This window comes from Conger conger, chromosome 12, assembly GCF_963514075.1.
Source record: "Conger conger chromosome 12, fConCon1.1, whole genome shotgun sequence".
In the NCBI taxonomy this organism is placed as follows: Eukaryota; Metazoa; Chordata; class Actinopteri; order Anguilliformes; family Congridae; genus Conger; species Conger conger.
In genome coordinates, this window is record NC_083771.1 from 28,476,475 (window position 1) to 28,489,461 (window position 12,987).

The window sequence follows — 12,987 nt, forward strand, 5'->3', positions numbered from 1 at the left end:
AGAGCTGAAGCTAGGTTTTGAAACAGCTGGTAGCTGGTTGACCAGTTCTGACCAGCTCCCAGCTTGACATGGTTTGAAACGGCTAGTTGACCAGCTACCAGCACTAGCTGGTTGACCAGCTAATACCCTGCTCTACCAGCTTTGTGACCAGCTTGGCTATGCTGGTTGACCATCTCATACCGAGCTAGACAAGCTCATGTCCACTTGACCAGATTAAATTTCAAGCTGGTCAAGCTGGCATAACTAGATTTTGCAGCAGTGACAGAATGCATTTATACTGCTGCATATCTCAACTGGAGCAATGCTGGTTGCCTTACCATCTGATAACCAACAACATCCAAGTTGCTAGCCCCAATACTGAATCCTCACTGAATTCTCTCTTTGACTCATCAGTTCTGTTGACCAAGTAAAACTACATAAAATACCACAAATAACCATGTAGACAGTATTCTTTGGGTGGAGTTGAGTGGTTGGGGGGAGCGGCGGTTAATGAAATGGGATTTTCTCCCATGACGGGGTTGACATCTGAAGGATGAAGCGAAGGCTACTTGCTTCAGTTCACAGTAATTATGCAATTATTCAAAAAACATGCCATGCAGCAGCCCTTACTCTGCATTGGTTTGTTATTATATTTTTATATTTTATATTTCAGAATATGTTTTATAGGTCTGTCTCACTAATATTGATTTGTTGGCTTTCCCTGTAGGTCAGCTTTTGGCTGGTGAGAGAGGTACTAACTGCCCAGACCCTCAAGATCCGGGCCGAGATCCTCAGTCACTTCGTCAAAATCGCCAAGGTGAGTCCGCAGTTACTGTAGCTGCTCCTTTCTTCTCCCGCCTCTCCTACAAAAGTACACGGGGCAGAAGTAATGGTGCGAGTAAGCATGTGTAAGTGATTTAGTAGATGGGGATTGTCATAACTGAAATTGGTCGGATAGGGTCAACTACTGTAAAAACTCATAAGTGTCACTCCATAAAAAGGATACCTACAAGACAGGCTTGCGTGCCTGACAGCATTTCTAGTGGGTAGCTCCCCAAATTTTTTTGTTTAAAATAAATCTTTTGTTTTGGATACTGTTTGCTTGAAGGACCCTTTTGGAGCAACCGCTAAGTCCTCAACCATCAGAGTGCATCATGTTTTTGTTTGTTTTCCTCTAATCTTCCTTTTCTAACCAAAACCAAAACAAATTACAAATTATTTACATAAAATAAATCTATGTTTTCGTTCAATGTGCTTTACGTACACACACCGCAAAACATACTCTAGATTAGGGCAGAAACCTTTAGCCATAAATTCTAGCTTTAATTAGAGGTCTCGCTTTTAGGTTGTGGCTAGATAGCTAGGTGGTAGGCCAGGTTTACTCAGCTCCTGTAGGATTGTAACTCTCTACAGATGGAAACCGTTTACCTCAACCTGGAACAAGGCCATGTAAGCACGTCACTACTGATGAGTCGTGTCCTGGGTGAGATGTGAAACACGTGTGATGGAACTGGACTCTGGAAGCAGTACAGAGGAAGCTCTGTCTCTGTACACGGGTGATATCCGTTGGGATATCACGTTTTTTGCCCATGAGTCATGACATCACTCACAGTTTTGTCACGACATCGCTACCCGCGCTGAGTCCACATGCTTCCGCTTTTAGCGCGACCGCACAGTCACGTGCTGAACGTGTGCTTGGACCGCAGTGCAAACACAGAGATGGTAGAGGAGGAGTAAGGGACAGGTCTATCTGTCCATCTCCATCCCTCCCTCATTCTCTCCTCCCTTTCTTCTCTCTTTCTCCTCTGTTCTTCTCTTGTTTATTTATTTCTTTTTCTCACTCCCTCCTTTCCCCAAAGTATAAGGTGGGGGGAAAAGAAAGTTGTTTTGAGTAGTAGTGGAGTATATCATAAATGTGTTGCAGCTGGACCGTTCTGAAACAATACAAATCATTTTTGCACCACGTGATGGCCTGCAATAATCAATTCTGCCATGCTCTGCTTGTGTTGAATTACAAGTTGCTCTTGGATCCTAAAGCTTTGGTTTCTAATTGCGATTATTAAAAGATCTGTCAAACATTTCAGGCAGAGTGATTAATGTGCTCTCATTTTTCACTGCTTTGGAAAAAAATTGCGTGTAGAAAATCTCCTGAAACACATGTGTGAGTTGATCCACGTTTGTCTCATTTGCGTAAATGCATTGCATTATGGGTTTGTTTTCTAGTGTATTAACTTTTTTGGAAGGAATAGATTCAAGAGGGTAGCCCAATCTTTTGAATAGTGAATATACTTTATAAACATTTGCTTTTTAACAGGAAGTGATCAATTATACGTAACTAATGGCATTAGTTCTTGTCTGGTTGTAATGGATGCTGTTGATGAAAGTTCTATCTGATTGATGAACCAGATTGTATCAATTCATACTAATCAGTCCCAGAAGCAGTTGTTTCTTGTGTAGCTCTGCCTCTTTCTGCTATGGCCAATATTGTGTTGATTTTGTTCCTGTCAATTAATGACACAAAATAACAGTTCCTCACAACTTGGGCTGAGAAGCACCTCCTGATAAAATGTGCATTAACACATTCATTCTCATCACGTGACTGGTTGGAATAACAAAAGCAAAGGGCTTGTTGCCGATTGGTTCCTGTCCAGGACACCCTGCCCACCATCAGAACATCTGCACAAAGCATTGGGTGAATCTAGATGAAGCCATTATGACATCACCCTTTGTTATGATTTTAAAGGAAGCATTGCAAAAAAAAAAGAAAGCTTGGTTTTGCTAATTGGCCCAAGTTTCTTTAGGGGTGGAAAACATGACGGGACAATTTTTTTTATTTTTTTTATTTTTTTTTTATTTTTTTTTATCTGGTGGGGCGAGGGGGGGTGGAGCGGATGGGGGGTGGAGCAGGTTGGGGGTGAGTTTAACAGGTCTGAGCACAGGTTGCTATGATGCCATCTCAAGCACAGTGAAAACCTGCTCTCTCCGTTGATGGGCTGAAACAACAGCAGTGTGACCTTGGAGAAATCTACTGTGGTTTGTTCCCCCCCTTTAAAAATAATGCACGCATGGTGATGCCAAGAAATCCACTAGTTTGGTTTTACCACATTATCTTAGTGTTGGTGAAAATTCAGTTCAATTCCTGATTATTTGTATGGGGCTTTTTTTACACTGTCTTTCTGATAGTGGCACTGCCACTTTAAAAAAAAAATCTTTCATTAGTAAAACTGGAAAAGACTGAGCTGGAACCCTCAATATTTGAATATTTCCAATATTTGAATATTTTACAACGTTTTGTTATTGCAGTTCTTCAGGTCATTGTTGTGCTGTGTCTAGTTTCACATGTGTCCTTTAAATATAGTGAATGTAAATATTTTGAATTGGCAATATCCTGTTTTGATTACAGTGCATATGGTATGTACGTACCTATTGTGTCTGTACACCATGTGGAGCTTATGTTTATGTTTAAATTATGCCTCAATTTAAGCAAGCAATTTACCAACAATTTTATGGTTCTATGAACAAATCAGAATTTTTCATAATCACACAGGTTAACTGAATGACAAAATACTTTTCCGAAATTGTAACCCCAACCTTGAACCTTTGTTGAAACCCCAACATTACCTTAACCACAAACCACAATCACAAACCCAGCCCTGATCACGCATATAATTTATAACATTATGTATGCCATTTTAACAGAGCCTTGCCAAGTATTTAACTTGTGTAATTACAGGGTATTGTATTCATATTGTAGTGTAATGTATTCGTTCAACAAATATCGCGTAATGCGAATCCGCATTGAGCTGACTCCATGTGTCGTTCAGTGTCTCTGAAAGGCTAATGATGTTTGTGTGAAAGCAGGTTTGTCTAGTGTGTCTCTGCTCACACCTTTCTCTCACACCTAACAGGTGTTGGCAGGGTAGCTTTGATTCTGAATTTGGCTTCTATTTAAATTATTTTATTCATACTATTTTAAGAAAGATGCTATAAAAATCATATTTTTTTCCAAAGCTTCCATTTACAGTATGTGTTGTTTATAAATTATATTTATATGTTGAATTGTATTGTATTGTGTAAGGGTTGGTGCCGGTCCAAACGATGAATGTTATGCCTTTTCTCCGCATCCTACAGAAACTTCTGGAACTGAACAACCTCCACTCCCTGGTGTCTGTGGTCTCGGCCCTACAGAGCGCCCCCATCTTCAGACTGAGCAAGACCTGGGCGGTAAGAGACGGCACACTGTACCCTCATACCATGTTCATATTTTTGGGTCGGGGGGCAGGGGGTTATTTGTGGGGTAGGGGGGCAGGTTGCATTATGTCTGGAATGTGTAATCCTTTATTTTTAAGTGCAGACAGACACACACACACACATACAAACAATTATTGTGTTCGTTAAGCAGATGTGGGGTTTTTTTTGCATTCAATTTGGCCAGATCCTTGAAAAGAGATATTTATCTCTTGTTAATGGTAAGAGGTGTTTAAAGGAACATGGGTTAAATAAAATACCAGGTTTCACTTTTGAACCAGGGCTACCTTGTTCGTCACCTTCAGAAATAAAGGTAAAATCAAAAGAGTTTTTCTGGTTAGATATTTTTCTGAAGAAACTGAATGTTAAGTTCCTTCTTTACTCAGTAGTAGCAGTAGTGGTAGGAGTAGCATTAGCTAGCATTAGCTTCGCTTTTTCCAGTCCAGCTGGCTACGGTGGGCCTCAGAGATGCCAGCATGCTCCCAGTTCCCCTCCCAAAAAAGCTGAAGCAGAGGAAATATATGGGAATTTGAAAAATTCTGACCATAGTATGGTCTGTCAACTCCTTTTCTATGGTTGGGGGAAATCATTCATACCGCATTTATATTCATATCAGCTCTCATTTGTCATTTTTTGACAGAGCTGAGAGAAGTGGGTACAGCTATACTACACACATACTGTGGAAAATGGTTTCCACTCAGTTAATGGCAGTGCTGTGGGCTATTTTAGCCCCAATAGGCACGCCTGCCATGGGAATGTATAGTACATTTGCATTTAGGCATTTTTCAGGAGCTGTTTTCCAGAGCGACTTACAGGTAAGTGTTCATACCCAGGCCAGAAGAGTAGCACTCACACCTGGAGAATCGATTAAGAAGACAAATCTGCGTTAAATGCGGAGAGAATTGTGCTCTGTCCAGGTCTTTCTGCTGCTGTGGCAGGAGTCAGGATGTGCGGCCTAGAGCTGCTTTAAAATGACTGAGACTGGCTTCAGCCATTAGTGGGAAAGAATATGATATGGGTCGGTAGAAAAAGCAGTAGAAGATTCGTTTTGAATATGAGCCCGGGCCAGTCCTCTTAATTGAATTTAAAGTGTTCTCTAACCTCCCAAAAGGGCACACAATATCCTTCGTGAAAGGTTTATTTTTGTTTGGCTGTGTGCGCAAGGAATTCAACGCCAGATGAAGGCTGCAGTTGGAAAAGAGTGCAAATCTAGCGTGAGTCCAGATTGGTGGCGCAGAAACCGTCAAGATCAGTTTCACAGCCCGTTAAATCACAGAAAACAGATGCGTAAAATAATGAATAAAAGAGTATCAGAAAGGATTTGCAAATAATTGTCGTCCTGATGTGATGAAATAACAGAAGACTTTTTGATCTGAATGGGATCTTGAGATCATACAAACAAATCCAGACTGAATATGAAAATCATCGGTTTTGTCTCTTGGTTTTTTCTTAATTCTTTGTGTTGTTTGAGTCCCTTTTTCCAGAAACCGTTTAGAGGCATGCTTTCTATTTTTGGTGGCGTGTGCGAAATTGAGAAATAGCCGAACAGATATAAAATGGAGTTATGCATGCGACCCTTTGTATAAGCATCACCACAACTCAATTGATGGGAATGGAGCTGCTTCCAGAAGGAGCCACAAAGATGTCTGTCTCCATAATGAAAGGCCACTATGAGACCACCCTCTTGTGGGTTTGCGACCGGTTTGTGACCCTCTCGACTTGAAACTGGGCGTGTGCAGTACCACATCGCAAGATGTATTGAGTCTGTGCAGTACCACATGACAAAATGTACTGAGCACGTGCAGTACCGCATGACACAATTTAGACAAATTATTCACTACGTGAAAACATAAAACATTGGGTATGCAGTGGTTTTAAGGTGATATTCTTGTCAGCACGTTGTTTGTCATCCTTCTCCATGTAGGAAGAACCACACTGAAGATGCAAAAGTAGGCTTGCAATATGCTATTTTACACCTTACCGGCCACACGGTACTCCAGGACAGAGTGCCGACAGACAACTGCAGCCTGTGGCTATTTGTAAATAATACATTTATTTTGGTTGCATTGATAACATACCTTTTTTTGAATATCAGTTTCCTTGGTTTTTTCTGATGTTGGAGCCAACGGGACTGAAAGCTAGTATAGCGATGCTTGTGTTTCCTATCACTGTGGAGTATTTAACAATTTACCAGTAATCTTATGAGGTATTCAGGTGTGTGCCGTGTGGTTGAGAATTTCACTGGCCTGATACACACAGAGAAAGGTGGAAAATCCTGATTGAGAAAATATACAGTGCTGTGCAAAAGTCTTAGGCACCTGTATAACATTCTGTACTGATAAGATTCTTTCAAAAAATAAGTCAGTGAAAGGTCCTAAATAAAGGTACTATACATTTTACATGACATTTTAGGAATTTGGCAGAATAGTTAAAAACTGAATCAAATCAATATTTTTTGTGACCACCCTTCGGCTTTAAAACTGCATCACTTCTCTGAGCCAACGCTGTCCTGCAGTTCTATAAGACAATCGGCAGGGAGGTTGTTCCAAGCATGTTGGAGAAATTGCCACAGTTCTTTTGCAGACTTTGGTTGGCTCCTTGCTTCTGATCTCAGACAGTAAAAAGTAGTCAATTGCTTACAGTAATATATAACTTTTTTTAATTGAATACAAAAAATTAAATCTTTTGGAAAATGAATATATGGAAATCTCAAATGTGTTATTTTATACTAACACACACACACAAAAAAACATGTATATAATAAAGTCTAGGGTGCCTAAGACTTCTGCACAGTACTGCAAGTCCTCTGCAGTATTTTGTTTGAATCACCTGCATATTCTCAGCACAGTTCTTCAGCCGGGAGGCAGAACTAAATGGTGAAACTGGCTGAAGTTCATGTGTGGAAGAAACACATGGCAGGACTTTTACTGTCTGATCCCTGGACTTTCCACCTCTGAAGCACTGATCTGTGAGAGGAGGGTGTGCCCTGCTCACCACACTCTCCTCTCAGTCGACCGTCGACCGCACAACCGTTCCGACACAATGTTTAACCTTCGCCAAGCCTTTTATTGAAGCCTCTTATTGAGGAAAAACTGAAGGAGGGGGTTAAAAAAATTGGGAGAGGAAACGTTGCAGGCAGAGAGAGAGAGAGAGAGAGAGAGAGAAATGGCTTCATTGTGAATTACACAGAGACACAGAGGCAGTGTGCGGGAGCTGTTTGTCACCTAGCCTTCCGCTATTGTAATTTCTTCCACAAATACCTGTTCTGCAGAAGAATGACACATTTTCCGGTAAAAACCACAAAATAACTGGAAGTTTGCTTGGTCATTTCACGGTCTGTCCCCCATTTCCACAGAGAAGCTGTTGAGATACCGGTCATGTTCGGGAAAGCCGGCTTATACAACGTGCATGCCATTTGTTCCAGTCAAATGAAATAGCATTCCTCACTTTCTCCACTGGCCATAAGCGTTCGCCCTCTCACTTAATCCTTGTTTTAATAGATCAGTTTTATGACAGCTGTCAAAAGGTGAGATGTAGTCTAAGACTAAAGCGGAAAGAATTTTATTTTTCTCCTTTCTCCGTTATTCTCGTGGGCAGGGTTAGGCATGCTGTCATAGGGGGAGTCGTGGGCAGCTCAATGAAAGGTAGAGATGAAAAGATAGGAGCTGATTCGTGTGATGAATGGACAAATAGACCTGTTCTTAAACTGTTTTCTTTATACAATGTCTTTAACATGTCTAGACACACTAAGTGGAACTCAAACACAGTTACAGCATGACTATTACAGTGAGCTCAAAATTAAACTACAGGAATCAAACAGGTTTTTTGAAAATTCCCAGTAAATTCCCTTTGAAAAAGCTGTTTTGCTTTCAGGTTGGATTCTGTGAGCTGAATAAGGGGATGTAGGCTGCCCTTAGTTACCGGTAAATAATTGTAACAATGAGGTGATTTGTATGCTATGGGACTGTGGCACGGTGCAGTGTGGCATGAGACAGTGGCTGTAAAAAATGAGTAATATTCCAGTAATATTCTCCAGTTAAATCATGCAAATGTATGAAGCTGTGTTTAATGTATGATTCTTTCACTACACAATTCCTTTTTGGAAAAACTTGTGAAATTATTGAATTTCTTTTTCCTTTTTTTTTGCTCGATTCTATTATCATTATTTATGCATGGTGCAATGAATACAGAAACAGTAAGCCTATATCAAAATTAATGAATAAAAATAAATAGGCTGTACTTCTTTTTCTGCCAGTATTCAACCATAATGTAGTAACTCAGCACTCTTTCCTTGTTTACTGAAAGGAGTTAATTACCCAGTTATCTTGTGTCTGAATTTGTCTGTGATTTTAAAGTCAATTGAAAACTCCACTTGAGACTCTCTCTCCAGCGCTAGAGCACCAAGGAGTATATGAGTATTGCTATAATTTTGGACCGGGTCTGTCTCCCAAGGAAAAAGACTGCAATGTAATACCCTCTTTGGGTTCCAGACTAAATTAAGTTTGATGAAACAGCAGCACTACTAGGACGGTAGAGGCTCAATGAAAGGTTCCTGGAGCGTGCGCATTGCTGTGATTAACGAACACTCAGGACAGAGTTTCGGGCAACGCGTCGCAATAAAACAGACTCCGCTGTTACAAATTCTCGATTGTACACGTGGCGTAGAAGTATGACTTCATCGACTGTAAAATCAGGCATGGTCCGGCTGTTTGCGTTTGATCTGTAATCAAAGCTGTGCTTTTGCACTGCCGTTTTAAGTTTGCAACATGTCACCCTGCTATTAAAGAGGTCCCATCCCCTGCCAGCAAGCCTGTTGGATATCCTTGTTCTGGTTGTATCTAATGTTCTGTCCTGTAACTGTGGAAGTTCATCGGGTGATAAATATAAGCACTCACAGACCTTCACTGCAGTCTCTCGCCTCGTGATAGATGGACCGTCACTCTCTGCCTCTGCATGGAGATGTGTCTGACAGTAGTTGTGAAGAGGGCATTACCCAATGGGTGAATGTGCCTCTTGTTCTACACTTTCAATAAGACTGAGACGGCCCAATAGTGTAGTGGTTAAGGTAAATGACTGGGACACACAAGGTCAGTGGTTCTAATCCTGGTGTAGCCACAATAAGATCCGCACAGCCGTTGGGCCCTTGAGCAAGGCCCTTAACCCTGAATTGCTCCAGGGGAGGATTGTCTCCTGCTTAGTCTAATCAACTGTACGTCGCTCTGGATAAGAGAGTCTGCCAAATGCCAATAATGTAATGTAATGTAATGGATTGGATAGTGAGTTCTCTGACTGTTCTCTGAGTTCTGAGCTTTTTGGGCTGTTCTGTGAGCTTTTCGGGTTGTTCTCTGAGTTATCGGAGCGTCCCCTTGACGTATTCAGAGCGCTCTCTGGAAATGTTTTTGAGCGCTGTCTGTGGGATCACTGTGAAGGGTGGATGGAATGTCTGCGTGTCAGTCTCACAGAAAAACACATCCACATGCAAACACACAGACATGGACAGAGAGACACATATACACACAGTACGTCTGTTTCCTGTTGCTTTAAATACTGCATGTTAATGGCCTTGCCATGTTGAGGGGTTGCGACCAAGCCATTTTAATTTCTTCAGATTTTCTTCGATAGGGGCATGAGGTGAGCAATGAGGCCAGCAGGAATCTCTTCAGCCTGAAAAGCAGAGAGAAGTTATTCCTCCCCAAACAATTGCGGACATTGGCCCAAAACAGTTCCAGAGAACCAGCCAGCGCAGGACAGTTTCCAGCCCAACAAAGCACAGAACACAATTATAAAACTATTTGGTAATTATTTTTAAAATGACACAAACTGTTGGATTTATCTCCGTTCGTTTGGCAGACCGTTCTGTACGAGAGGAGTGAACTTGGAAAAGAAGCCTCTGCCTTTGCTCTGAATCCAAATTATACAGTCTACGTATCTGTCCAATTATTTTGTGAATGGTCTGATGCCCAATTTGTTCCTGTGTGGTATTCTGCCTGTACCCAGTCCTTACTGTGATGGGCAGCGCTTACCTGGTGACACCCAGAGAGGGAGGGTTTCGGTCCATGCCACTATCATATCGTTTTCAGTGCTTTCCGGATGTGTATTGGTGTGAAGATTTTGTGGTTAAGCGTAGCGTAGTGGTTAAGGTACATGACTGGGATCCACAAGGTCGGTGGTTCGCTCCCCGGTGTAGCCACAATAAGATCCACACAGCCATTGGGCCCTTCAGCAAGGCCCATAACCCTGCATTGCTCCAGGGGAGGATTGTCTCCTGCTTAGTCTAATCAACTGTACATCACTCTGGATAAGAGCGTCTGCCAAATGCCATTAATGTAAAGTAATGTAATGTGATGGAACCCCAGTATGCTAATTTAGATATTCCCTCTTCTTTTTTTCCTGTCTGTAGATTTTCTTTCATACTTGTGGTGAACGAGAAGTACTGCATTTCACCTCAGGCATAGTATGGCGACATTGAGACGGGGGTGTGTGGGGGGTTGGGGGTAGAGCAGACCAGACCTCCGGATCTCAATGTCGCTGACGTAATGGCGGCAAAATCTCTCCTGAAGGCAGTTAAGAAGAACACAGGCAAATCATCTGTTAATAGGGCTTCTTTTTTTCACTTTTCCTCTCCGTGTTCCACATCCTGGTCGAGAGCTACACTGTCAGGGGGTTTAGTCTGCTGGGGAGAAACCCCCCTTGGCCAAAAAAAGAGACATCCAAGCTGCTTCATGTCTGGCATTGTATAGTCACCACCTACCTCCGAGAGTACTGCTCCACTACATCTCCACTGTTCCTGCCTCTGGTTTCGGTTAAATTAAAGCAGCTGGAGATCTGCTAATGCCATTATTCTAATGCTAATGGACAGTACGCTAATGCTAGTGTATACTAATATTCAGCATACCTTTGGTCCGCAGCACATCAGTCAGAATCAGAGCTTTGAACTTTATGCTCTTGCCTAACCCGGTTTACTAACCTGGGCCCTACCCCCAACTGGTTGGGACATTGATTGGTTGCTTGAATGGTTGATTCTTTAGTTGGTTGCCTGGTTAGTTGATAGATTCAGTTATTCATTAATCACTAGACTGAGTGAATGGTTTATTGATTGATTTGTTAGTTGACTTAGTCAGAGAACCAATTTTCAACCAATGAGATTTAATTATTATAGTTATACAATGTTTTTTTTATGCAGTGTCAAGCCGTCAACTGTATATTTTGAAACCCGAATTTAAGTACTATAAACGCAGGCAGAGGATGAGTCAACATGTCAGTGAGCCTTTTTCAATGATAGGAAGGGATTTACAATGTAACAATGTTTTAACACAAATATCTTATTGTGCCTTTAATCATTTATCTCCCCCTGTAACCAATAACAGCTGATCAGCCGGAAGGACAAGGCCACACTGGAGAAGCTAGACGACCTCACATCTAAAGAGGAGAACTACACGCGCATGAGAGAGTACATCCAGTCCCTGAGGATGGTGCCCTGTATCCCCTACCTGGGTGAGTCCCTGTTTCTCTTCTCTCACTCCTGGGTGGCCTGGAAGCTCTGCCCACTTCCTGGCATCACCTGTGCGGCTCAGAGTTGGGAGGACCGTACCACAATTTCAAATCCATCAATTCTTTATATTAATGGAAATTTTATTCATTAGCTTCCCCAAAAGCGGGACTTGAGTGACTTACATATTGTTCAGTTTTCTTTGTCCTCAAATGGCTGAAGGGAAATGGAATGTGCTGCCAATCTTCGCTGTGTTTTTGTTTCTGATTGTAATTTCGGCTTGAAACTCCAAACCCAAACATCCCCCCCCCCCCCCCCCCCCAAAAAAGAATGTGTTTGTGCCATTGGCGCTGGTGACAGGTTTCGATGAGAATCGGACTGTCGGATGATGACAAGTGTTGGAAAAATCTGCTGTGCCTATGGGGTGAATCATCTGTCCTGCCGACCCATCTGCCCTGCAGATGTGCACACAGTCTGAGCCGCAGGGAGCTCGTGAGAGCCATCCTGGTCCGCTCTCTGTCCTGTTACTCACCGTCACTCCCATCCGATGGCCATTCCCGTGCAGTCAGCCAGGTTCCCTAAGGCAGGTGGGAGTGCGTTGTCAGATTTGGGAGAGGGAATGAGTCTGCTCTCAGTCCTGTCCTTTCCTGTCAAGCGTGTGCGTAATTGTGGAATGGGGGTAGGCGAATCATAGTTTTGTGAACAGTGCCCTGTTGTGTTCTTCTTTTTGGGAAATGGTGGGGGGAAGGGGCGCTAGGTCCACTGTGTCTGATGTGCTCTGGCAGGTTTATGAGCTGTGTCCTCAAGTCAAGCGCTGCGCTCATTTAGAGTCCTCAGTCAAAGAGGACCCGGTCTGTCACTTTGTGGTACCAAGCGCCCACTAGAGGGGTTTGCCAATTTTGGGCTATGAGATTAGACCCCAGAACAGCAGGACACTGCAGCAGAGAGTCGAATATTAAACCCCCTCATTCAGGGGTCCCCAGACTGTCCCAGAACCCATTTACTGAGTCAGTATTTCCTGTGACCTACCTCAGCAATATAACCTTGGTATGGGTTGATGAGGAATATACATATTTTTTCTGTGTGTGCTCAACACAGATTCCAAGTTGAAGTGTTTTTTGTATAGAATATAAGACAATCTATCAAGCTGTGAATCGATGGAACAGCCAAAAGGAATAGTTGCTGGTATTCTCTGGAGAAACATGAGCACCTACAGTAACAGATTGAATCAACACACGGATAATGTTCGTGTTGTGGAACTCCTGGAAGGA

The 12,987-nt window shown here is 42.4% G+C and overlaps 1 protein-coding gene across 3 annotated transcripts in view; it reads left to right on the forward strand.

The window, feature by feature from the left end:
* Window positions 1-12,987, forward strand: part of LOC133142025 (ras-specific guanine nucleotide-releasing factor RalGPS1-like) — a 131,234-nt gene that overhangs the window by 34,798 nt on the left and 83,449 nt on the right. For all 3 annotated transcript variants that reach the window (XM_061262946.1, XM_061262945.1, XM_061262947.1), the window contains 3 exons: window positions 707-796; window positions 4,111-4,203; window positions 11,595-11,721. In XM_061262946.1, the coding sequence (XP_061118930.1) occupies window positions 707-796; window positions 4,111-4,203; window positions 11,595-11,721 (310 nt within the window). The remainder of the gene's footprint in view (window positions 1-706; window positions 797-4,110; window positions 4,204-11,594; window positions 11,722-12,987) is intronic.